At 33.3% G+C, this 22,549-nt stretch overlaps 2 protein-coding genes and 1 long non-coding RNA gene across 3 annotated transcripts; 2 read left to right on the top strand and 1 right to left on the bottom strand.

Moving 5' to 3' along the window:
- Positions 1-706: 706 nt before the first annotated feature.
- Positions 707-9,034, bottom strand: LOC134269360 (uncharacterized). Its single transcript, XR_009992562.1, has 3 exons — positions 8,968-9,034; positions 3,725-3,859; positions 707-817 (listed from the first exon to the last, which is right to left on the bottom strand). It is a non-coding gene; the product is annotated as an uncharacterized LOC134269360 (long non-coding RNA).
- Positions 9,035-16,157: 7,123 nt separating this feature from the next.
- On the top strand, positions 16,158-20,218 carry LOC134269338 (uncharacterized). Its single transcript, XM_062751543.1, has 7 exons — positions 16,158-16,330; positions 16,480-16,660; positions 16,800-16,901; positions 17,024-17,161; positions 17,522-17,730; positions 18,003-18,808; positions 20,204-20,218. Exons 1-7 carry the CDS (start codon positions 16,294-16,296, stop codon positions 20,216-20,218), a joined length of 1,488 nt encoding a protein of 495 aa, XP_062607527.1. The 5' UTR covers positions 16,158-16,293.
- Positions 20,201-22,099, top strand: LOC134269349 (uncharacterized). Its single transcript, XM_062751550.1, has 4 exons — positions 20,201-20,242; positions 20,386-20,578; positions 20,750-20,878; positions 20,971-22,099. Exons 2-4 carry the CDS (start codon positions 20,443-20,445, stop codon positions 21,795-21,797), a joined length of 1,092 nt encoding a protein of 363 aa, XP_062607534.1. The 5' UTR covers positions 20,201-20,242; positions 20,386-20,442; the 3' UTR covers positions 21,798-22,099.
- The last annotated feature ends 450 nt before the right edge of the window (positions 22,100-22,549 follow it).

The following is a 22,549-nucleotide window of genomic DNA, read 5'->3' as shown; positions in this document are numbered from 1 at the left end:
CGTGCATCTTATGTAACCCTTGTTCCCTTTCGTAAAAATATAGTCGGCAGTCAGATTGCGCATTTTAATCAAGAAAGATGTGAAATTTGAATCTTTTATCATATACATGTAGGAAAAGAAAAGCAAGAACTATGAGGAAAAAACCCAATATTTTACTTATTATTTGTGTGCATCCAATCACAAAATTGCAAATCTCTTTCTTGCAGGCACATTTCTTTTGACAGTCATAACCATAGTTTGGGTATCTGCATTCATGTTGACAGTTTGGTCCAAGATAACCAGCTCTGCAATCTTGCAAAGGAAGTAAATGGTGTAACCATATATGTGCAAAAAATCACTTGAACAAACTTTAATATATATTTAGTGTTGAAGAAAATTTTCATAAAAAAGGTATAAGCAATTTTTCTTAATTTTTTTTTTATAACTGTATTATTGTATTCATATGATGCACAGAAAAAAGTTTTAAATCGTTTGTGTTGGCTATATAACTTTGAAATTTTATAACCCTTGAATGTAAAATGGATGATATCCTACTATATTTATATAATACACAATTAAGGTGAATTTTTCCTGAATATAATAAAGCACAAAAATGATAAATGAACAACAAAGTAAAGAACACGGATATTTTAGTAGCAAAATTCCATTATTTAATACTCTCTCTCTCAATATAAACCTTGACATCCAAACACAGGATTACACATATCTGGGTTGCAATTGCATATATTTTGGCAGTTGGCACCATAATTTGGATATCTACACTCATGTTTTCCTCTTGGTCCAGGATAGCCAGCTTTATATCCTTCTAACGCAGGATCTTTATTGAAAGAGAAAGTGTTTTCTATCCGTGAAATACAGGTGTGATTTGAATGTTATTTATGAGCAAGATTCAATTTACCGCTTCGATATTTTGTAATGTATCAAGTTTAAATATAAACACTGAATATTGCCATTTAATGTTAAGTCAGCTTTGTCAGCCATCAGAGCCACATTTTCCATTGATTGTAACTTTTAAATTAAATTAATATTCACACTACTCCCATCAAAGGAGAGACCAAGGACCTTAACGGTCACCTGAGTACAACAGTTTTGAGGATCCATAAACTGATACATGAAGTTTTGTTGCCCGAGAGCAAGAAAAATAGAAATATTAGGAACAATAAAATGATTGATATAGTATTTATATGTCCCCTAGTTATCACTATTATCATGAAGCTTTTAAAGATGAAATATCTATTATATAACTCCTAATTATAACCTCTAATATTGACTTATCATGGAATTTAAAGAGCAATTAAAAAGTTATTTTTGTCTCAATTTTATTCATTTATTATTTACAAATCTATCAATCCTTAATACAATGAAAGTACTCCATATGAGGGAAAAAATCTCAATCAATGAAGGCCTTTTTAATTGTGTTACACGAGGGTTGTCCCAGAAAAACGCAAACTTTTTTTTTGAATATTACAAATACTATTCAAATATATTAATTTTTAGCATACTTGTGAAAAAATCATCTTTTTGATAATTTGACAAAATATCATAGGCCTATGATGTCATATGCATATAAAAAAGCATTTATAGGGTGTTAAATATTGGTGGTCGGCGCACGAAAATTTTTTTGACTTTTTCAAATAGCATTGTCAATGAAGTTGTCTTTGTTATAAGGCTATATAAAGCAATATAATGTCAAAATGTTTACCTTCATAAAAACTCTATAATGTGGTGAACTAGCGTTCATAATTTCATTTATTCGACATCTTTAATGACAAATACATGACGATATGTGCCAAGCACATTATGTTAGATATTGTCAAAAATCGTTGCGTTAGGCGGTAATGTGGAACACCAAATTATCAGGCAACACTATGTTCAGGGGGATAAATATCCTCTCCACAGGGAAAAGGTATGTTAACGATGAAAAGGCACAAGCATAAGTATAAGAAACAGGTTTAACTCTGGTAGATGGAGTTTGGGTTTACGTGGCTGGTTATCCGATAAAGAGAATAGATCACTTAATTAAATAAATGAAAGGACAAGAGCGGGACGTCGACGTCATAGGCCTAAAACTACGTGAATACCGCTGTTCAACAATTAGATCAGTTAAGTTTATGATCGGGATTCTGAAAATCTTTTGGTAACAATAGTATATAAAATGTATATCTTTGTATAACTAAAACAAAATAAAATACAGAGCCGAATGTATGCTTATATGAATTTTTAGAGGCACAGTTTCCAGAACAAATTCACAAACACTATGAAATACGTTTTAACATCGTCAGTGTTGCACCGACAGCTGATTGTTAGATTCCTTTACCTAAGAAGGAAATTTTATTCATAGAGATATTTCATTGAAAGTTTTAGGCATAATTCAAAAAATGTTGATCATGGTTTGTCAATTCTGAACTGTATAGTCATATGAAACAAAAAAAATTGAAAATGTACGCCTTTTTCTGGGATAAACCTCGTAAAATTAATATTCTTGCATAATCCTCTTATCATATTAACAACTTTTAAAATGCATTACTTACAAGGAATCAATTATCAAAGGTGAATGGCAAAGGGGAAAAACGTTGGCTGAAAGGACACGGAAAGGTCACTGAGGATTGGGTGAATGGACACTGAAGGTTGGCTGAAAGGTCATAGAATGTTGGCTGAAAGGTCACTGAATGTTGGCTGAAAGGTCACTGAAAGTTGGCTGAAAGGTCACTGAATGTTGGTTGAAATGTCACTGAAAGTTGGCTGAAAGGTCACTGAATGTTGGCTGAATGGTCACTGAATTTTGGCTGAATGGTCACTGAATGATGGCTGAATGGTTGCTGAAAGATAACTGAAGAGTAACTGAAAGGTTGACGGAATGATTACTGAAAGGTGATTGAATGGCCACTGAAACGTACCTGCCATTCAGTGACTGAAATGTCACTGAAATGGTGCTGAAAGACATCTAAAGTTTCGACTGAAAGGTCTCGATTCTTCCTGAGTTAACAATATTTGCATAGGACTAAATGCTTATCATAATCTTGCCAACAGTTTGACTGCTTGATGTCAAGAAGTAAAGGAGAAAATTTTAAAAGATTGCATTTATTTACCGTACGTGGTTTTGAGCACACCCCTCAGCAAGGCCCAAGGGCGGGGGGAGAGAGGGGACAGGGACCATGAAATTCACGATTGTTTCCCTTCAACTATAGATTCTTGATGCCAAAATTGGTTGATGTTAGTTGAGTGGTGCAGAGAAGAAGCTGAAAATGTTTAAGATTTTAATGTTAACACACGCCGCACACCTTAGGACGATACACAAAAACGGATAGCAATAGGTCACACGAGTCGACCTACAAGAAAAATATCAAATAATAAGATTCAGATTCCAGATGCATTATTAGCATCATTATTGCTTCTACAATCATTTCAATTTTTGTCTCTCAATCGGCTACGGGTAAGATTACTTAGTTCAAGGCTTAGTTAGTTTAACATCAAATTCGACATACTTATTAATATTTGTCTCAGGCTAATTAAATGCTTTGTCAAAAAAACACCTGTATTTTTACATTTCGTAGCATTTCATTAAAAAAGATCACGTCGTTTATGTATAATTTTCACATTGTTAGGAAATGCTAATAAGTTGGTAAACATACAAAACACTGCTAATAATTGAAGTTAACATTGCCTTTGTAAAAACAACTGCTTCAATTTACTTAGAGTGATGTTCAAACAGTTAGTAATTTACTTTTTAAATTCAGGCATCCATATGCTGGTCTGCATTTCTCTTTGTTGCAGTTGCATTTACTTTGACAGAGGTAGCCATAAGATGGATATGGACATTTTATATCACAGTGCAGACCGAAGTATCCAGATCTGCAAGCTGATGAAAAGTTGGTGAAATTTTACGAAAGATAAGCTTATTATAGAACAAAAAAAGCAAAATAAACAAACAATAAAAAATGAAATGAAAACAAAAAAGGGAATCACTTGTAGTTTTTAGTCCCCTATTGGTGAAACCAGAGGGGACTGTAGGTTTCCTCTGAGTTTGTCCGTCCGTCTGACTGTACCTCTTTCTGTCTGTCAGTCCTCGCCTCGCTTGCTTTTTCGACCTTTTTTCAAAAAGCCTGCACACATTGAGTTGATTTTTGGTATGTGAGTGCATCTTGATAAGTTCCAGATCAAGTTTGTATTTCCTTACACTTCATTTATATTTGACGGAATAATGACATTTTCAATATTTGATAATATGGTTTAAGATCGGATTCGTGCTGCACTAAATTATTGTTCCAAACCAGATTGTCATTGTAAAAGTAATCTATCTGAAACTTGCACGGTAGCTTTAAAGTGGCAAACTAGATAATGTTCTACCGTTAAAATGACTTTAAAGCAATTTTTTGCAACACTGTGAGTATAGCCAGTTTGGGTTTATTCAACAATGTAACTGCACATGTGTTGAGGGTTTGTCCCTAGACACAGTTAGTCTATCCTAACTTAGTCACAAATCATAGATCAAGTTTGACTTTTGATTTTTTGAATGAGACCCATTTGCAAAAATTGATTTTAGAACTTAGTTGCCGCCGGGTGCATAGTGTTTCACAAATACATCTTGTTTAACCATGTAAAATGAGCTGTTTGACTAAATCGCATGTGAATGTTTAGTGCCATTCGTGGGCGTTTTTCTTTGTTAGACAGATTGAATTCATATTCCAAGAACTTTCATTAATAAAGAAAGGAAAATTATCAAAATGTCCACATTTTGGGGGTAATTTTTCATATACAGTATATTTTTAAAATGACAACCTATAGAGAAAAGGAAAACCGGAAGGGGACACATTGTATTCTTTATACAATACTCTCAGAATGTTTGTTTCATCTAATAGTAAGTTGTGATTTAGTTAAGAGTAGTAAATAATTTCCACTTGTGTTTTTAATAATTTATACAAGAGGTTAATAATAAGCAAAAACAAGCTTCGAACAGCCTGAATTGTTTTGTCTCATTATCAGGAAAATTTGTGGATATAAATTTCAATTTCAGGCTATTTAAAGACCTGATATTTTTGGTTAACGTCATTTTAATTTTTTCCGTACGAAAGAGGCCGTACCTGCCAATTGTAGCCCCATCTGTGTTGCGTGCATTTTCAATTTTTATGTCTATTTCCTAGATAGCAACATAACAACAAGTTAAAAATAGCCGAGTCATTTTTCTTAGTTTTAAAGCTTCCTGGTAGTTTGTCATTTTTCATAAAAACATTGCTTTTTAATGTTCTTTTGCTTTTGAATATTTTTCTTTTGCAGTCAATTTAATTTTAATATTGGATCCTAGATTGACCTGACCTACATAGATAAAAACAAAATGCATACATGTACGTATTTTTCTAACAAATGTTGCTATTTATTCAAGAATTGGACAATGGTAAGATCCGCTTTAAACATTGATAAAAATAGTTCTACAAGGTAAACAAAGGTTTATCATTGTAAAAGATATTACAAATCATTTTTATCAGGTAATTTTTATCATGCAATATAATTTTTGATATAACAAAGTTTATATGCTATTAAAATCATCTATCAAAATTTGTTGGCTAGAAAATTAATATTTTTGTTCTTTCAGCGGTTCAAATTTTGAATTTCTCAATATGCATATTTTTATCGTCGATGTTGGGCGCCATTTCTCTGACATCATAGATGTCAATCCTCGTCAAGCGATTGATTGATTGATTGATTGTATACTGTTTAACGTGCCTCTCCAGAATATTTCACTGATATGGAGACGTCACCATTTCCGGTGAAGGGCTGCAAATTTAGGCCTATGCTCGGCACTTACGGCCTTTGAGCAGGGAGGGATCTTTATCGTGCCACACCTGCTGTGACACGGGGTCTCGGTTTATACGGTCTCATCCCAAGGACCGCCCCATTTAGTCGCCTTTTACGACAAGCAAGGGGGTACTGAGGACCTATTCTACAAATGTAACCTGGATCCCCACGGGGCCCTCGTCAAGCGAAGTACTTATTGTGTTGTTTTTACAAAACTGCTCAATTGCTTCGTCTATAAACCCTGCTAGAAATTAAATGAATGATAATTGGTTTATTGAAAGTCTAATATAATTTGTGGCATTTTGATGAAAAATGAGCACAAGAAAGGTTTTAGGACGTTCTTTCAAACATACCAGGGACTTGGACGGTGCGAGGATTTGTCTACATTCAAAGCAATCGTTTAAATACAATATCTTTTTTCTGTATAATTTTCTGTATTGTAAGATATATATTAAATGAAAATTGTACTTTTCCAAATAGAATTATCTACATGCATTTTTACATCTTCGCTAGCCAAGGGTGACAATCCGCTCTTTTCAGAGGAGCGGATTGTCCCTCTTGGCTAGCGAAGATGGCATTTTTAAAGTCGCACACACATTATGCACTGAGTGTTATGAAGTTCGTAATTGTGCACGGCGCCATCGAAGATTGAAGTGTCCTTTCTACGACTAGTATACGAAATTCACCGCTGTAACAGATAGAAAATACACAAAATATCATAATGTATTATTTATCAATATAATGAAGTTGTGAAGGGCTTCGTCTCCAATGCCATCTCTTCCTTTCACGGTACGTTTTTTGGTTATTTTTCTATGGTACATGGTAGATATAAGATTGCGCGTCCATAATCAAAGTAATATTGTTAATATCAAAATTCTTTCTACCTGGTCGTTTATTCTTTTTATGTAAAGTTAAAAATCTGTTACTATTAGGTAGATGTTTTCTTCCGATACGCTTTACGAGTTCTAATTGCCCAATGACACCTTTGACGTTTTAATAGTACCACGTAACACCTATCTAATTAGCGGAGAACTTTAATCCGAGGACCCTAACTTACGGACGTTTATGGCCTAAATGCAACAGTTTTATATATTATTTTATATTAACGATAATTATATGTTTCAGGAATATAAAATTGTTGAATTTTTAAGAAATTTACATGCGTGATAAGAAACCTGTAAGTGTCGCTGGGGGGGGGGGGGGGCTCCATTTTAATGACCAAAAAAATGAAAATTGAGAAGACGTTGATTTTAAACCTCAGTCTCTAATACCTTTATTTTTTTTTTACAAATATGAATTGTTTCGTACACCATCTGCTTGAATTTAAATCACAATAATATAAGAAGGGAGTAAAAAAGCTTACACGATTTTTCTCGAAAGCTCTTCAAATTGAATATTCCTAAGATAATTTTTTTCAACTCCTAGGGTTTTAACCCTATATTAAGTGATGCATACTCGTTAAATTGTCCTTGAATCTTTTATTTATTTATTACGAGTTGCCGAAACGCAACTAGATAAACGAGGTAAACAATCAAAACATGTTAATAAGAATTTTAACCTATTAAAATAAATGCAACCACAACTACAAACCATGACCCCAAAGGGCAGGGTGCGGTTGCAATTTAGGGAATTCGATTTTTTCATTGAAATATACACGAAAAATCTTTTAAAATCTTCTTCTCAAGAACCAGTGGGCCAGAAAAGCTGAAACTTATGTGGAAGCATCCTGGGATAGTGAAGATTCTAAATTGTCAAAATCTAAAGGTGGGGTAGGGTCACAATAAAAAACACATGGGGGGTCTGGTAAAGAAGAGATTTTTCAAATTATACTTTAGTGAGAGATGTGGCCCATGGGCCTTTCTTTTTTTTTAAATTTGATTTTGAAAAAAAAGTGTTTGCGGTTTGACCTAGACCCCCCCCCTTCACTTTTTCAAAAACTACTGGATCAGACCCTGTACTTGCGAAGCAGAGGTTCTCGTGTTATCTGAAGCTATGCTAGGCTATCAATTCACTAGATCAATTTAAAACCACAAAAAATCTTCATTCGGTATGTTTTGTCTCGTTTTGAATAACTGAATGGTTAATATATAACTATTTGACAAAACAATGTATTTTTCAAACTCTGCAGAAAGGTCTTACATGTAGAAATTATTAATGGTAGTTTCAACGCTCGTGTGTACCCCTTGGCTATAATGTAGCAAGCTTATTTGGACTGTTGTCTAATTATTTTGCAAACCTTGATGCACAAAATTAATGCCGGTAAACATGGTAAGAACAAGTTTTTAAAACACAGTAGTTGAAGTCATTTAACAAGCTTATCCTGTTACTATTTATATATTAAATTCTTCCTATTTATTCAATGTTTGTACCATAGAATTTATTTTGTATGTATATGGATATATTTATCAAAGAGAAATTGGGATCCTGGTTACGTCAAAGAATACAAAAATACAAATTCTAGATTTAAAAGCGAGGTTTGCCTATGATTCTTATATTGTTATTCGAAAGTATGGAAAGTATGAATTGTTTTTAGGGCAAGTTATTTGGGCATACTCTCCAATCTCTCACCAGTGGTCGTTCTACCCTCCGCTCCAACACATGTAAGTGAAGCTTGCGAAACGCGTCCTCTGGTGAGAGTTTGGCAAATTGTAAATTCACAAGTTCATAAGGTGGGGATGTATGTTTACAGAAAAATACAGCAAAAGCAAACATTTGCTGTCCATTTCAAAGAAGATAGCACATATATTAAAGAATGAACTTTATCAATCATACAATGTATATGTCGAATTTTACATAACTCAAACATGGGGAAAGATCAAGGGGTCATTTATCCATTTTCATAAGTACAGTAAAACCTTTTAATATCATGAAAAAAATCATTTGTTTTAATTGGAGAGATGGGCAGTTGTTATGTACAGTTCGTACGTGTACAGACGGACCTACGGACGGACGGACATACCGATTACTTTATACCATCCCGCTTTTCAAGCGGGGGATATAAATAAGAAAACTAACATGCATCAAAATATATGTAGTGCCAGTGCGAAATTTAATAGTTAATACATTTTTCCATATATGTATGCTTTGTAATTTAGAAAAAGTCTGTCTATTCAAAGTTCTTGACGTTTCATGTAAGGATGTTCTTCAGCATGAATATTTTAGGCTTTTCTTTACCTGTACAAGAATTAGTGTTTGAATCCCACTGGTGTGCATAAGGACAACATTCCTTATCATATCGTCTGTAAAAAAAAAATATATGCAGTTTATTGAAATGCCACTGAAAACAAAAAAAAATGAAATTTTGGTAAACTTTTTAAAATTATAACCATGTAATAAATTTCATGAAATATATTTGGAACAACGTTTTTGTTTAACATATAGATAACTATACATACCTATCGCAGGACAATGCTCTGTTAATCAAAATTACCAAGAGAAAAGATAATCGAGCCATTTACACTTAATTTTTGTAATAGTCTTTAAAAGAAAAAAATTATTCATACGCATTGATCAGTCATAATGTTTCAAAATTATTTTCTTCCTTATATATTTCAAAATACTCTTTAAAGGGAAGGATGCCTGAAATGAAAAAAAATATTGTTTCATCACTATTTTCCGGTCCAATGTTGATGAAAGTGAGTCAGCAATAAAGCAAACCTGTTTTTGTTGGGAAAAAAAATCTTTAACCCTTTTATCTTGACCTTGTAATTTGAAAACTTTAAAAATTTGGGTACCAATATATTTCATTTGCATTTAAGAAAAGTTAAATCTTCGCTTTGTTGCCATACGGGGTCATCTGTATGCGTTTGTTCCTTTTTACTTTTATTGAGAAGAGATAAGGCTTTCATATTTTGTATATGCATTACCTATGACAAGATATTTCCAAGCATGCTATGATTTCTGACTATTTGACCTTGGCCTTCACGATTGGCCTTATTATTTTATTAAAAATTCAACTTTTGTGATAATTTCTGAATGACATATGATAGGACGATGATATTTGACATCTCAACCACAAAGACACCGAAAGGGGGGCATATTTCTTTGAATTTGCTTTCTTTTAATTTAAAAACTGTGAATTCACAAGTTTTTCGGGTGGGGGTAATTTTCGTTGTTTTCGTGGTATGATAAGACCCACAAATTTATGTCCACCGCGAAATTCAAAATGTGTAAATATAAATGACAACCAAAAGGTTCTCCATCCACGAAATGAAATCCCAATGAACCAAGAGATTTTTTCTCAAACCATAAAAATTTGACCCATTAAAATATGTTATTTACAGTATCCCATTTCCTGAACAAGAATTTTGATCGGTTTTATTATTGTTCATTTGTCCATTCAAAGCTACCTAGCGTCCTGTAAACACACGCTGATATGTTTTGGAAATTGTGAAAATTGTGAAAATAACCAAATTGTGGTCGTCTTTCTATAAACTCTAGGTGTCATTCCCATTAAAATAATGTTAAAATACGAAATAAATCAACAGTGCAAACCGGCTCTCAACACTTTTCAAAATAGAAGGGATAGTAGTTATACATGTTTCAAACACAATAATTTTTCTCTTACAAACTATGATAATAGCTTGATCCACGTATAAAATACAAAGAGACGTCGTGTTATATTATGAGTTGACGTCATCTCAGAACGTAGAGAGAGATCAAGTTGGTTATCATTTTCCTTTCGATTAGGGTTATTATGACAAGAAAAATTGCAAAATTATTTATGTGTATATTATCAAGAAACGAGAGTACATTTATTTGAATGTGTCTAAAAAGAATACATATATATAGATACTCTATTTTTTATTCATGAGTATTGTTTAAACATGACGTCATAATAATTGTTAACACGGGATTGCAGACAGTGGAGTTTATTTATCACTGGACTGTTCATAAAACGGTATTTTGAACACGGGCGTCAAACAGATAAAAGTTTTTTTGGGTCATGGCTGGCCAGTTTAAGGTCAGACGAGACGTTCCTCAAAATCTGTTTTGTATATTTTCGTAATGTATGGAAAATATTCAAAATTTTAATTACATTCTGATTTCTAAACCAGTTTCTAAACGTCTTTTAAAAATCCAAACACTTAATCATTTGAAATTGAAAAATTATTTTTCCTCCCAAAAGGATTATATAGGAAAAACTACCCCTAGTATTTTGCAGAAATGCCTGGTAAGATACTTCAGTTTTTTTGTGAGGAAACATGTTTAACTAGCAATACTTCAATGACAAAATCTTGGAAAATTTTATCTGTTATTAAGGAACGTCTCGTCTGTCCTTAAATTCTGTGCGAGTTGAGAATTTCTTACTTATGTATTAACAGTCACAGTTAAAGGAAAAAACAAAAACTCTACTGATACAAAATACTGATGTGCTAACTTCCTATAGATTTTTCCTTTCGTTCAAATGTTTTTTCCTTAATGGACATATCCTTGTAATCTTCTTTCTGCGTTTCTGTATTACTGGATCAGTCCATTTGTATTTTGCCTCGTTCAAAAGAGGTGACGCTATCATTTTGCGAAAAATATCACAAGTAAACCCTTGAATCTCGTAGTTCTCAAGAATTGTTGTGAAGTAAAACTGAACACAATTCGTAAAAGGAATTTGTCAGCCATATTCAATTGCTCACTCGCTAATTTCGCTACATGTAAATCTAGTCACCTAGTCACTGTATAGTGTATTTTCATTTCATTTCCTTTGACTTTTGAGAGGGAGGGTAAAAATATCTATCTTCCTTGTTTCCAAGTTTAACCCCCCCCCATAAGTTGACCTATTCAGTGATGCTGGGGACATAGATAATATAAGTCAAAATACAAGATTTAAATTTTGAATTTATAACCAAAATAAAACAAACATAAATTCCTTATACTCGTCATGCAAATGTTTTTATTCTCTCAGTTATTAATACATTTGTATTTAAAAACATTCTGTATCTCTATCATAACACTTAACGGTTTACAATGTTCATATAATAACTCTCAATTAAAACAATCATAAAAGACAATCACGTTTATCAATGATCATGCTTATAAGTTCTAGAAACCTTGGCTGCTTTAGTCGCCAGACACTCTTTTTCTTTTTCTTTTTTTTTTGTTGATATAAAATTCAAATACACGAAGATAATGGTTTATAATGGCTAAATCTCTAGTTTAACAATTTAATTCAATCTATACAGTTCAAAACAATTATTAAACATATAATCAAAAATTAGCTTTGTCTTAACCCTTAACAAGGTTAGCTCCTGAGCTTTTTAGCAGATTTTTATCTTAACCTATATTTCCACGTAACGTTTTAATTCTTAAAAAATTTGGATATTACATCGGCAGTTTAACTATATTCAGTTAAAACTCCATGATTCAATTGCATACCAATAGCTTTAAGTGACGAAGTATATTTTAATAATTTTAATATAAAATTGACAGATTTTTAGTTATATCTAAAAATTTACATCATATACCCCTCCTTTTGATGTTCTTCTCTGAATATTTAAGATGATTTTGACTATGTGCTAAAAACCTATAAAAGTTTAAGACTTGTAAATAATTTTCTTGCTTTCTAAATTTTCAATGCTGAAAAATCTTATTTTTTCAGTGCAGAAATATCAAATAATTGATTATGCAAAGTAATTAAGGTCTTTCGTTTCCAACGGAAGACCTTCTACTGATTCTGATGATTACGATTATTAAGGTCTTCCGTTTCCAACGGAAGACCTTCCACTGATTCTGATGATTAAGATTATTCTTATTATTCTTTTTTTTTTCTTCCTAGACGCCAACTTTGAGGCCTCATATCTTTCTCATTTGCTCAAATATTCAGACATTATAGACGATAATAAACTCTATCAGAATGCTGTCTAACAGTTCAAAAATTTACTTCCGCTTATGAGTTATTTCCCGAAAAATTATAGGCTTTCATTTCCAGATAAAGGCTCAGAGACCACTAGAGCTGGAGCAGAAATTTTATTGTTTTTAGATGACAGAAGGATTGAAGTTGTGCACATCGGTTTTTGTTTTTCGATTTCTGTATTCAAAATGGCGCTATATAGGGGTCAAAAATTAGAACGCCTAAAAAAGCGAAAATTTACTCTTATTTTCCTTTATATCTTGAAAACTAAAAATATTTTGTTAAGACATGTAGAACAAAAGTTGTGCATATTTGCAGGGGCTTTCATATAATACTATTCAAAAGGGGCTGGCCCCTATAATTAGGGATTTAGGGAACTTGAAAGCTTTTGATTTATAGCTCAAAAACGGTAATCATAGAAGAATCATAATTGTTCTTTTACACCTTTTTGATCTGATGAAAATGTTGTTTTGCTCGATTATACCGGGGGTATTGCGTAACACGAAGTAGAAAGCAGGCCAGATAAACAGGTAGCGTTTTCGCAGCTATGATAAGGCTGTCCGAAGGCCTTAAATGCCTTAAAAATATACATTTTATTTTGACCTAGATTTTAATTTCAATATGTAACCCTTGTCTGAAATTGCAGTCGACCTGAGATGATAGTTTAATCAGGTATTATAATAAAGTATTTTTGTGATGTCACATGACTGCGTTGATCACGTGACGGAGATTTATGACATTCCTAAATGTTGCACAAAAATCGCTTCAGCACAAGTGCAAAACAAAAACAGAGGCGTAGTCACAAACTTAAAAGTGGGGGGGCTCAACTCCAGAAATTCTTTGACAAGCAAAAAAAAAAAAAAAAAAAAAAAAACCAAACTTAAAAGTGAGGGGGCTCAACTCCAGAAATTCTTTGACAAGCAAAAAAAAAAAAAAAAAAAAAAAAAACCGGTTTATAAAAAAATTGGGAAAAAAAAAAAAAAAAAAAAAAAAAAAAAAAAAAACAAACAAACAAATTAAAAGTGGGGGGCTCAACTCCAGGAATTCTTTGACAAGCAAAAAAAAAAAAGTTCCTCAAACTCGAAAATCCTATTTCGTGGGGGGGGGGGGGGGGGGGGGGTAGAGGCCAACTTTTTCAAAGGCAAGTTACTTTCAAATCCAATTATACAAGGGTCAAAAAGTGTGGGGGGATCCATTCAATGAATATTTCCTATAGTAAAGGTAATGTTGGGGAAAATAGCTGTGATTTTGTTCTTCTTTTAAAAAGTGGGGGGGCACAGACATACTCTTGCCCCCCCCACATCTGAAAGTGGGGGGGCTAGTGCCCCCGCTGCCCCCCCTGTGACTACGCCTATGAAAAATATTGTGCAAAGTTTGTTACATATATCGATTCATCGTGATCTAGGGTACTTAGAAAGTGCTGGGGGCAGGTTTAATTTTTACTCGTTAAGAAAATATTTTACGAGAAATTCAACCTACCAACATAAGAGGGGGTATTTTCCACGCCTTATCGCAATTTATACAAAAATGGATAAACTATACACAATCCCCCAGCAAAATTCAGTTAGAGGACATATTTCTCTTGTAGATTCACGCAGAATATCTTCAATTTATCCTTGTCTTTCACTTGTGCCAGTCCAATGTAAATACGATTCTTAAATTCTAACTCTGTCTACGGACACGTGAGGGGAGCGTTTCACACATATTTTTTTGTAATGTTTGATTATGTGCATATCAGACAAGCAAAAGAGATAAGACTATATAAATTTCAAATGTTCAACTTCATAATAACACATCGGAGCTTAAAAACAATCCTAACTACGGAAGCCCATTAGTGCCAACCTGTATATATAAAGGAAAAGCAATATATAAATTAAAGCAAACCTCGATATATAAAGGAAATGCGATATATATAAAGCAAACCTCGATATATAAAGGAAATGCGATATATATAAACAAAACCTGGATATATATAAAGGAAATGCGATATATATAAACAAAACCTCGATATATATATAAAGAGAAATGCAATATATATAAACAAAACCTCGATATATATAAAGGAAATGCGATATATATAAAGAGAAAATTTTCCACTGCGTGACCTGTAGAGCTCGGCTGTCCATCAAGATTATATACAGATTAACTCCTGGCAGGGGGGAATCAGTTATACAGTACTCATTTATAACTTTCCCAGAATCGGCAAAATGTTGCTATGTAATAGTGTTTATTTGTTTGTTTATGCATGTATCAATGAACTGTAATTGTAACATTACTTAAAATAATAGGGCTGGGTATTGGCCCGAAATTTCGTATTGCGATATATTGCGATATTTGTAACTGTATTGCGATATGTATTGCAATATTTTCAATGTAATTTAAATGGCATTTTCTTACTATATTTACTTTAATTTACATGCAGAATGTACATAACTATGACAAGTAACCAACACTGACAAAAAAAAAATGTTGATTTCATTAAAGTTATGTTCTGAAATGCTCCCACAAAACAACTTCTATCGTACTGTTTGGCTTTATAACAAGCTTTCATAAGTCCATTTTTATATTTAATGACAAAATTCCTTAATCTAAGCATATTGCCAATATATCGATATTACAAAATCGTATTGCGATACGATATTTTTTGTCATCGTATTGCAATATATTGAAATATCGATATTATTGCCCAGCCCTATAAAATAATGTACTTAATTGAGAAGAAGAGCATTTACAGTGGCGGATCCAGGAATTTCGTAACGGGGGGCGCAGTAGAAGGCAGAGGGGTCTGGTGGCTGTACGGAATTTAGGATAATGGACCTACATTTTTTATATACAAATATTTGAAAGGGGGGGGGGGTCGGGGGCACACGCCTTTGATTTAATTACTAGTATATATATTAATGAAATAAGTATAATATTTATCGTATTTTCTGTGCATTTATTGGCTTTACATGTATATGATCAACTTTGTTTTTACAACCTAGCGCTATCTTGTTCTGTTTTACAAAAACTTAGCCGTACTTCCTTTGGTTTTACGACCGATAATTTATGAAAATAATGTTTAAGGATTTAGATGTATAACAAAGCACTTCCGGTAAAAATTCCGATGTTAACCGATGTGGCGTCGATCTCGGCAATTCTCGGAATAGTTCTGGTTCTCTGCCCTTGATTCCAGTCTTTGTCGCTAGGGAATCGGAAGTCATGAATTATCGTTACTTAGACAAGAGTTATGGTCCGTAGTAATGGCTGCGCCCAGGGATAAGTTCGGGCGATTTAAAGGAAAAAGGATTTCCAAAGCGTCAAGAGGGATTCGTACCGTTTTGTTGGACCATAATTACGAATCCGGCCATACCTGTGAAAAAAATCCATGCGAAGACCCGAACTGCCCCCTCTTTAGAAATATAAAACTCGGTAAATACGCAGAGAGAGAGAGTTGGAGGGAGGGTCGGCGGATCGTTGAACTTGGAGTTCTTTTAGAGAGTTTACAGTGTTGTCAGTTCTGTAAGCTGGGACCGGTGCCATTAACACACCTAAACGTTGTTGGGGAGCTAAGAAAAGGATTAGGTGGATTTCTGTACGTGAAATGTTTGAATGTAGACTGTGGAGGGGTGAACTTGGTTCCATACGGAAAAACCCACAGACTTAAGAAAACAGGGATGCCCTGTTTTGCCATCAATACTAAGCTGGGCACAGGTATGTGAATGGTGTTTTTTTTAGAAATTATATCATTAATAATTATTTTCATAAAATAAAAATTTACTAAGAAATAGCTCAATAAAGCTATATTATATAGGTAAATAAAGCTATATAGGTAGATTCCTACACCTGATAAACTATTGCAGGTATGATAGATTCTATTGGTGGACCTGTTCGTGTAAACAATTTTTTGTCTACATTAAACTTGAAGCCTGTAAATTCCAAAAGTCTAAAAAACATGGAGAGAAGAGCTGGGGTATTTGTAGAAGCTGTTGCCAATACGTCCACCCGGAAAGCTGCTACTGATGCGTTTAATACGGAAATGGAGTAAGTTTTTTTTTTTTAAAAAAAGATTATGAATGTATGGAAAAAAATTATATACATGTACCAACAATAAAGTGGCTTAAAGACTGTTTTTGCATAGAATTTAGAAATTGTATATTGAGTAGCTGTTTAAATATTACAGAGAAATTGGAGAAGCTGAAAGTGCAGAAGCATTGAAGTCTATGGGACAGATGATTGATGATTTAGGAGTATGTCCTCTCCCTGACTCACTCGTAGCTTCTGGGTTTGTAAACATTTTGATGCTTATTAATTTGTTAAAATATATTGGCTAAAAATATTGAAAAAGGAAAGGAAAGTATTTTTAATATTCATTACTGTATGTACATGTAATATTCTTTTGTATAGAAAGCTGTTGAATGTCATTCCTTCAAGTTCTTTGGATTTGGACATCTCCTTTGAATCTGATGACACAATAGATGATCAACAGCAGAATAATGCAAGTACTCCAAGACAGACTTTATCAACTCCAATTTCTGACGATAGGTATTTGTTCTTAGATTAATAAATGTATAATTCAATCAATGAATTAGGTTAACAGGTAACTTGCAAGGAATTATACTTAATGAACTTCAAACTTGTACTCTGGATAACACAAATCTTCATTAAACATTCAACACCTTGAAGCTTGAACCACTGATACATACATTATCATGCAGTTATATTTTTTGAATTGAAAATCTAATATAAATATATAAATCACATCATAATAACCTGGGCCAAACAAAACCAGGTGCTTTCACTCAGAAGTGTGATAGTAGTAATGTCAGATGCAATTTTTAAAAATATTCTCTGCTTTGTAATGTCTTAACTCATTGACAAAGTTCAAATTATTTTTAATTACAGTCCCAAAACTCCTTGTAATCCTACACACCTAGAGAAGCGTGTTTTACAAACTCCCAGAGCTCCCTCAAGATCTGAAAAATTTAAGAAGAAAGTTGATAAAGTTAAAGGCAAGAAAGTTGTGAAGCTCAGTTATCCTTGTAAGACACGGCGAGGAATGTCAGCGGCTGCTGACACGGCATGGCACAAAAGGGGATTTGACAGTCTAACTTGTAAGACCTGAATTTATTTTGGTAGCATTGGTAATCATATATATTGGTATACTAAGATTAATATTTATTATTTAGATGTTACTCTCTAGAATTTTTTAATTGAAGCATTTTTTTATCCTCTCAAATGCACAATCACTCCTCTGAATGATGTACATGTATATGATTTGGCATTGTATTTTTTATGAATCTAAGCATGATTGTTGGAGGTATAAATTTAAAATAAAAATAAAGCAGTAAGATTATTATTTTCTTAACTTTTATTTATTTTTCAGCACACACTTTCTTCATGAGTAAGGCTAAATATGGAAGAAAGGTGATCAAGTCTGTAGTGCGGCACAGAACTTGTGGTACTTGCAACTGGTGGAGGAGAAATAGACCCAGAATGCCGGTTCGAAAACACAGATGTGTTTGTAATCATATTGGGAGCGCAAAACTAATGGAGTGCAAAAGTGGTGTGCAAGGAGTCAAGGAACTCTCAGATGAAGGGACGCCCATAGAGATCATTGAAGGAGATGGAGATACCACCATGCTCTCTCATATTAAGTCAGACTTAAATATGACATTGAAAAAGCGGTATGATAGAAATCACATCGTCAAAAACATTGGAAAGAATTTGTACTCTTTGAAAAAAATTAGCAAGAGTGTTATTCAACACATACAGAAATGTATTAAGTATGCATTTGCGAAGAACCAAGGTGACAAAACAGGTATGGAAGAAAACTTGAGAGCTATCATTCCACACCAATTTGGGGATCATTCTTCTTGTCATTCAAGATTCTGTGGATTCAAATGGAAACCAGAGGAAAAGTATGTTCACAGAAGCCTACCATATAAAGCTTCACTCAAAGATGACAGTCTTCGATCTCAGCTTGAAAAAATCTTTGAGCCAATTGTGAACAATGCCGAACAATTAGCAGATTTAGGTAGTAGCCAACAATGTGAACATGCTAACCGTGAGGTTACACTACGGGCTCCCAAATCATTACATTATGGAAACTCTGAATCATTGGATTTTCGAGTAGCAGCAACAGCAGCTTTCATTAATGAGGGAAGGAACTCAAGGAAGTACATCACACAGGTATTAAACAAATTATTTCATTGCATACAAAATTCTTTAATATGAATTTAAATTTTTTGTTGTATTTTTTTTTAATTTAGTTGATCAGTTTTATTGCATTATCTACTTTCATGAATTACCAGTAATAAAACTAAGATTGAAAAACAAAACTGTAAAATATTAATATCATTGAACATTTCATAAAAAAAATTCCCAAAATATACATGAACTAGAGCAAAGCTCGTTGCAAAGCAACGAGTAGGTCTTCCGTCCTGTTTTGACCGGACGTGACGTCAACAAAAGAAAACAATGAGCTAAGTCGTCTCCAGTCACTTTATAATTTCAATTTTGCATCAAAACCTTAAAAAATAAGCTATTTATTTTTGGCTATTTCCGGTTTGACCGGAAGTGATGTCGACGGTTGGAAAATTAAGTTTTATGCTTCCAGTGACATATGTTATCCAAAAACTTGTCAAGAACGGCAAAAATATGCATTTTCTGACGACTTCCGGTTTGACCGGAAGTGACGTCACCAGACGCATTTTGACGACTTCAATAGATTAAGCTTGAATTTTTGAACAACTTTGCTTTTTAGACGTATTACAAATTCTCAATACTTTTTGAGATATCTGGAAAAAACTTTTGGCCCCTCTAGATCCCTTAATTTAGGGGTCAGCCTTTTTTTCGAGATATCTTTTGAAAGATCTTGTAATTCTGCACAAATTTTGTTCTATATGTTTTAACAAAATATTTTTAATTTAGAAGATAAAAAGCTTAATATGTGTAAATTTTCGCTCTTTTAGGCGTTCTAATTTTTGACCCCTATATAGCACCGTTTTGAATAGAGGAATCGAAAAACAAAAACCGCTATGCACAACTTCAATCCTTCTATTGTGTAAAATCAGTAAATTTCTGCTCCAGCTTTTGCCATCTCCGAGCCTTTGTCTGGAAATGAAAGCCTATAAATTTTCGTTCAAAGGGAAATAACTCAAAACCGGAAGTGAATTTTTGGAAAACTAGACAAAATTCTGATAGAGTTTAGTAACGTCTATAAAGTCTGAAAATTTGAGCAAAATACATTGAGAAATGAGTGAAATATTAGGCCTCAAAGTTGGCGTCTAGGAAAAGGAAAAAAAAAGAATAATAAGAATAATCTTAATCATCAGAATCAGTAGAAGGTCTTCCGTTGGAAACGGAAGACCTTAATTAGAAAATAGAAATACATTACAATGACATAATTTTTCTACTCTTCTTTCCATTGGAACCCTCAGAATCTTAAATGACAGAAAGAATAATCTTTCACCTTGGTTCTTTGCAGGTGCATACTTTATACATTTCTGTTTGTGTTCACTTTTGTATAACACTTTTACTAATTTATAATTGTATTATTGTTTTGTTTTTTGTTTTCTTTTTAAGACATATGTGTTATAATAAAGGATTGGAAGCCACAGAGCTGTAAGTACATGCATGAAATTTACTTTGTTGTTTCAAACAGTTTGTTACAATTCATACTAAAATTCTGTTGATGAAAATTAGTTGTTTTTTGTCACTATTCAAAACAATATTTATATATTAAAATAATAATTATGAATATGTAGGTTCACAAGGAAGCTGGTCTATCTCCTGGGAAATATACCACAGCTTATGCTGAGCAGATGACGAGGCATAGAAAAAGAGTTCAAGAAAAGTCCTCCCTGCCCTCAACCAAGAGACGACGTTTGATGCTTAAACAAGAGCGAGCGGTCACCCAAGGTGCTAATGAAGCATTGGAGGGAGCTTCATATCAGTCAGGTATTTTTTTTATTTGAAATAAAATTTCTACTTTTATTCTTTTTTTATGAAATTGTAGAATTTAAAACAAATACATGTATCAGTGTTCTATCTTTATATTTAATCATGGAATATTATGCTTTGCTGAACATTTTAGTTTTTTAAAAAATTATTTTTACTAATCTTATGCAGGTATTGGGCTTACTGTTGATGCTGATGTAGAACACTTACCAGAAGCAGTGCCTCAAGGAAACTTCAAACCTGTGCCTGCAGGGGAAAATACTACCTTCATCGTTTTTGACTTGGAGACAACTGACTTGGGTAAAATATCAATTGCAGCAAGAAGATAACTACTAGTACATGTTAATATGTTAATCAGTATTTATCAACTAACAAACATTTGTATATTTCAGTGCGTGGAGGGAAATATCCACATATCACACAAATTGCTGCATCAGTCGTGGGATCGGTGTCAGAGTTTTCTGCTTACGTTTATCCAAAGGTGCCAATTGCTTCCACTGCACAGCAGATAACCGGGATAATTGTCAACAATAGTGGGACAATGACAGTCCATGGTCAACAGGTTCATGCAGAAGATCTTTATTCTTCCATTGATAAATTCTGCAAATGGCTCAAGAAATATCCTAGTGTGTATTTGATTGCCCACAATGGACGAAAATTTGATTTTCCTGTGTTAATGAATGCAATGATGAACATAAAACGTGAGGCAGAATTTCTTGACTGTGTAACAGGGTGTATAGACAGTCTCAATGTATTCAAGAAGGCCTTCACCTCCCAGTCTTACAAGCAAGAAGATTTGGCCAGGACAATTTTAAACACTACATATGATGCCCACAATGCTATGGAGGATGTGAAGGTCCTAGGCAAGCTCATTTCCCACACAAGATTTGATGCTACCAAAATGTGTATTCACAGTTTCCCACCATCAGCTGTTATCAATCAAATAAAGTACAACAGAGAAAAAGCAAAGAACGTCACATCTTTGCACTTGCTTGTTGGTAAAGGAATCCTTAAAATGAGTACAGCAGAGAAGGTGGCTGGCTCTGGACTAAATCTGGGTCACTTGAAGAAAATATATGAACGTGAAGGAGAGGATGGGCTCAGGAACATATTTTCCTGTAAAAATCGTGAAGGTCAACCACGAGTTACAAACATCAAGAAAACCCTTGAGGAAATAATGCCCAAATTAGGGCAGTTTTTTTCTAGTTGTGATTCTTAATTGTGTTAGATGAACAAAACCTTGTCAATTTATGCTACGTTCGACTAAAATCCTTTATAGAAAATAAGTCAAAGTCATGTCTTTTTTTAAGATCTCTGTAGCATGCAGATAAAATTTCATGAAAATTATGAGTACTGGTATATAGTAAAGATAAGACAATGCATGATATAAGTGCCGAAAAAACAAAGGTTGTATCTACTGTTTCATTGTTTTTATGTTTGTCAAGGTCACGCCACCTTTATTTTTAGCTCAAACTTGTAAACAACATTCAACTGGAGCATGCAAAAATTCTACATTTGTCATTATAAGTGTTTATATGTGTTGGAAGACAAGAATTATAATTTCAAAAATGTTGTAAAACTTCTGATTTGATAAAACATTTATTGATTTTTGAATTTGGTCTTCTCGTTAGTATATGGATCTGGTAAGGTATTGATTACCCTCGGTGTTTGGCCTCGGTCAACAAATACCTGATCAGGTCAGTATACTCATGAGAAGACCTCAACAAAAGTCAATAATTGTATACTGATTGTATTGTAAAAATGATTACTCCAGGATTCTAGAAGTTTAAGGAGAGATGTTTTTGACCTAGCACAGCAGGTATATTTGGACTGCAAAGATATTGAATGAGGCTCAAATTTGTAAAAGTATAAAAACAGATGTTTGTATCAATCAGTGAGAATAATTGTAGTGAAAATATTTTGGTTAGATGATCTAATTCTAATTTTATTAAAATATACAATGTATTTTTG

This window comes from Saccostrea cucullata, unplaced genomic scaffold (genome assembly GCF_032062105.1).
Source record: "Saccostrea cucullata isolate Sc308-1 unplaced genomic scaffold, CSIRO_AGI_Scuc_v1 ctg2404, whole genome shotgun sequence".
Taxonomy (NCBI): Eukaryota; Metazoa; Mollusca; class Bivalvia; order Ostreida; family Ostreidae; genus Saccostrea; species Saccostrea cuccullata.
This window is presented reverse-complemented; position numbering and strand designations above follow the sequence as displayed.

What these genes read in the sequence shown, in the direction of transcription:
- LOC134269349 (XM_062751550.1), top strand. Translation starts at nt 20,443, where the DNA reads ATGACGAGGCATAGAAAAAGAGTTCAAGAAAAGTCCTCCCTGCCCTCA. An exon ending in GGGAGCTTCATATCAGTCAG is followed by an intron (nt 20,579 to 20,749) that starts GTATTTTTTTTA and finishes AATCTTATGCAG; the next exon opens with GTATTGGGCTTACTGTTGAT. An exon ending in CTTGGAGACAACTGACTTGG is followed by an intron (nt 20,879 to 20,970) that starts GTAAAATATCAA and finishes TGTATATTTCAG; the next exon opens with TGCGTGGAGGGAAATATCCA.
- LOC134269338 (XM_062751543.1), top strand. Translation starts at nt 16,294, where the DNA reads ATGCCCTGTTTTGCCATCAATACTAAGCTGGGCACAG. An exon ending in GCGTTTAATACGGAAATGGA is followed by an intron (nt 16,661 to 16,799) that starts GTAAGTTTTTTT and finishes TAAATATTACAG; the next exon opens with AGAAATTGGAGAAGCTGAAA. An exon ending in GACTCACTCGTAGCTTCTGG is followed by an intron (nt 16,902 to 17,023) that starts GTTTGTAAACAT and finishes TCTTTTGTATAG; the next exon opens with AAAGCTGTTGAATGTCATTC.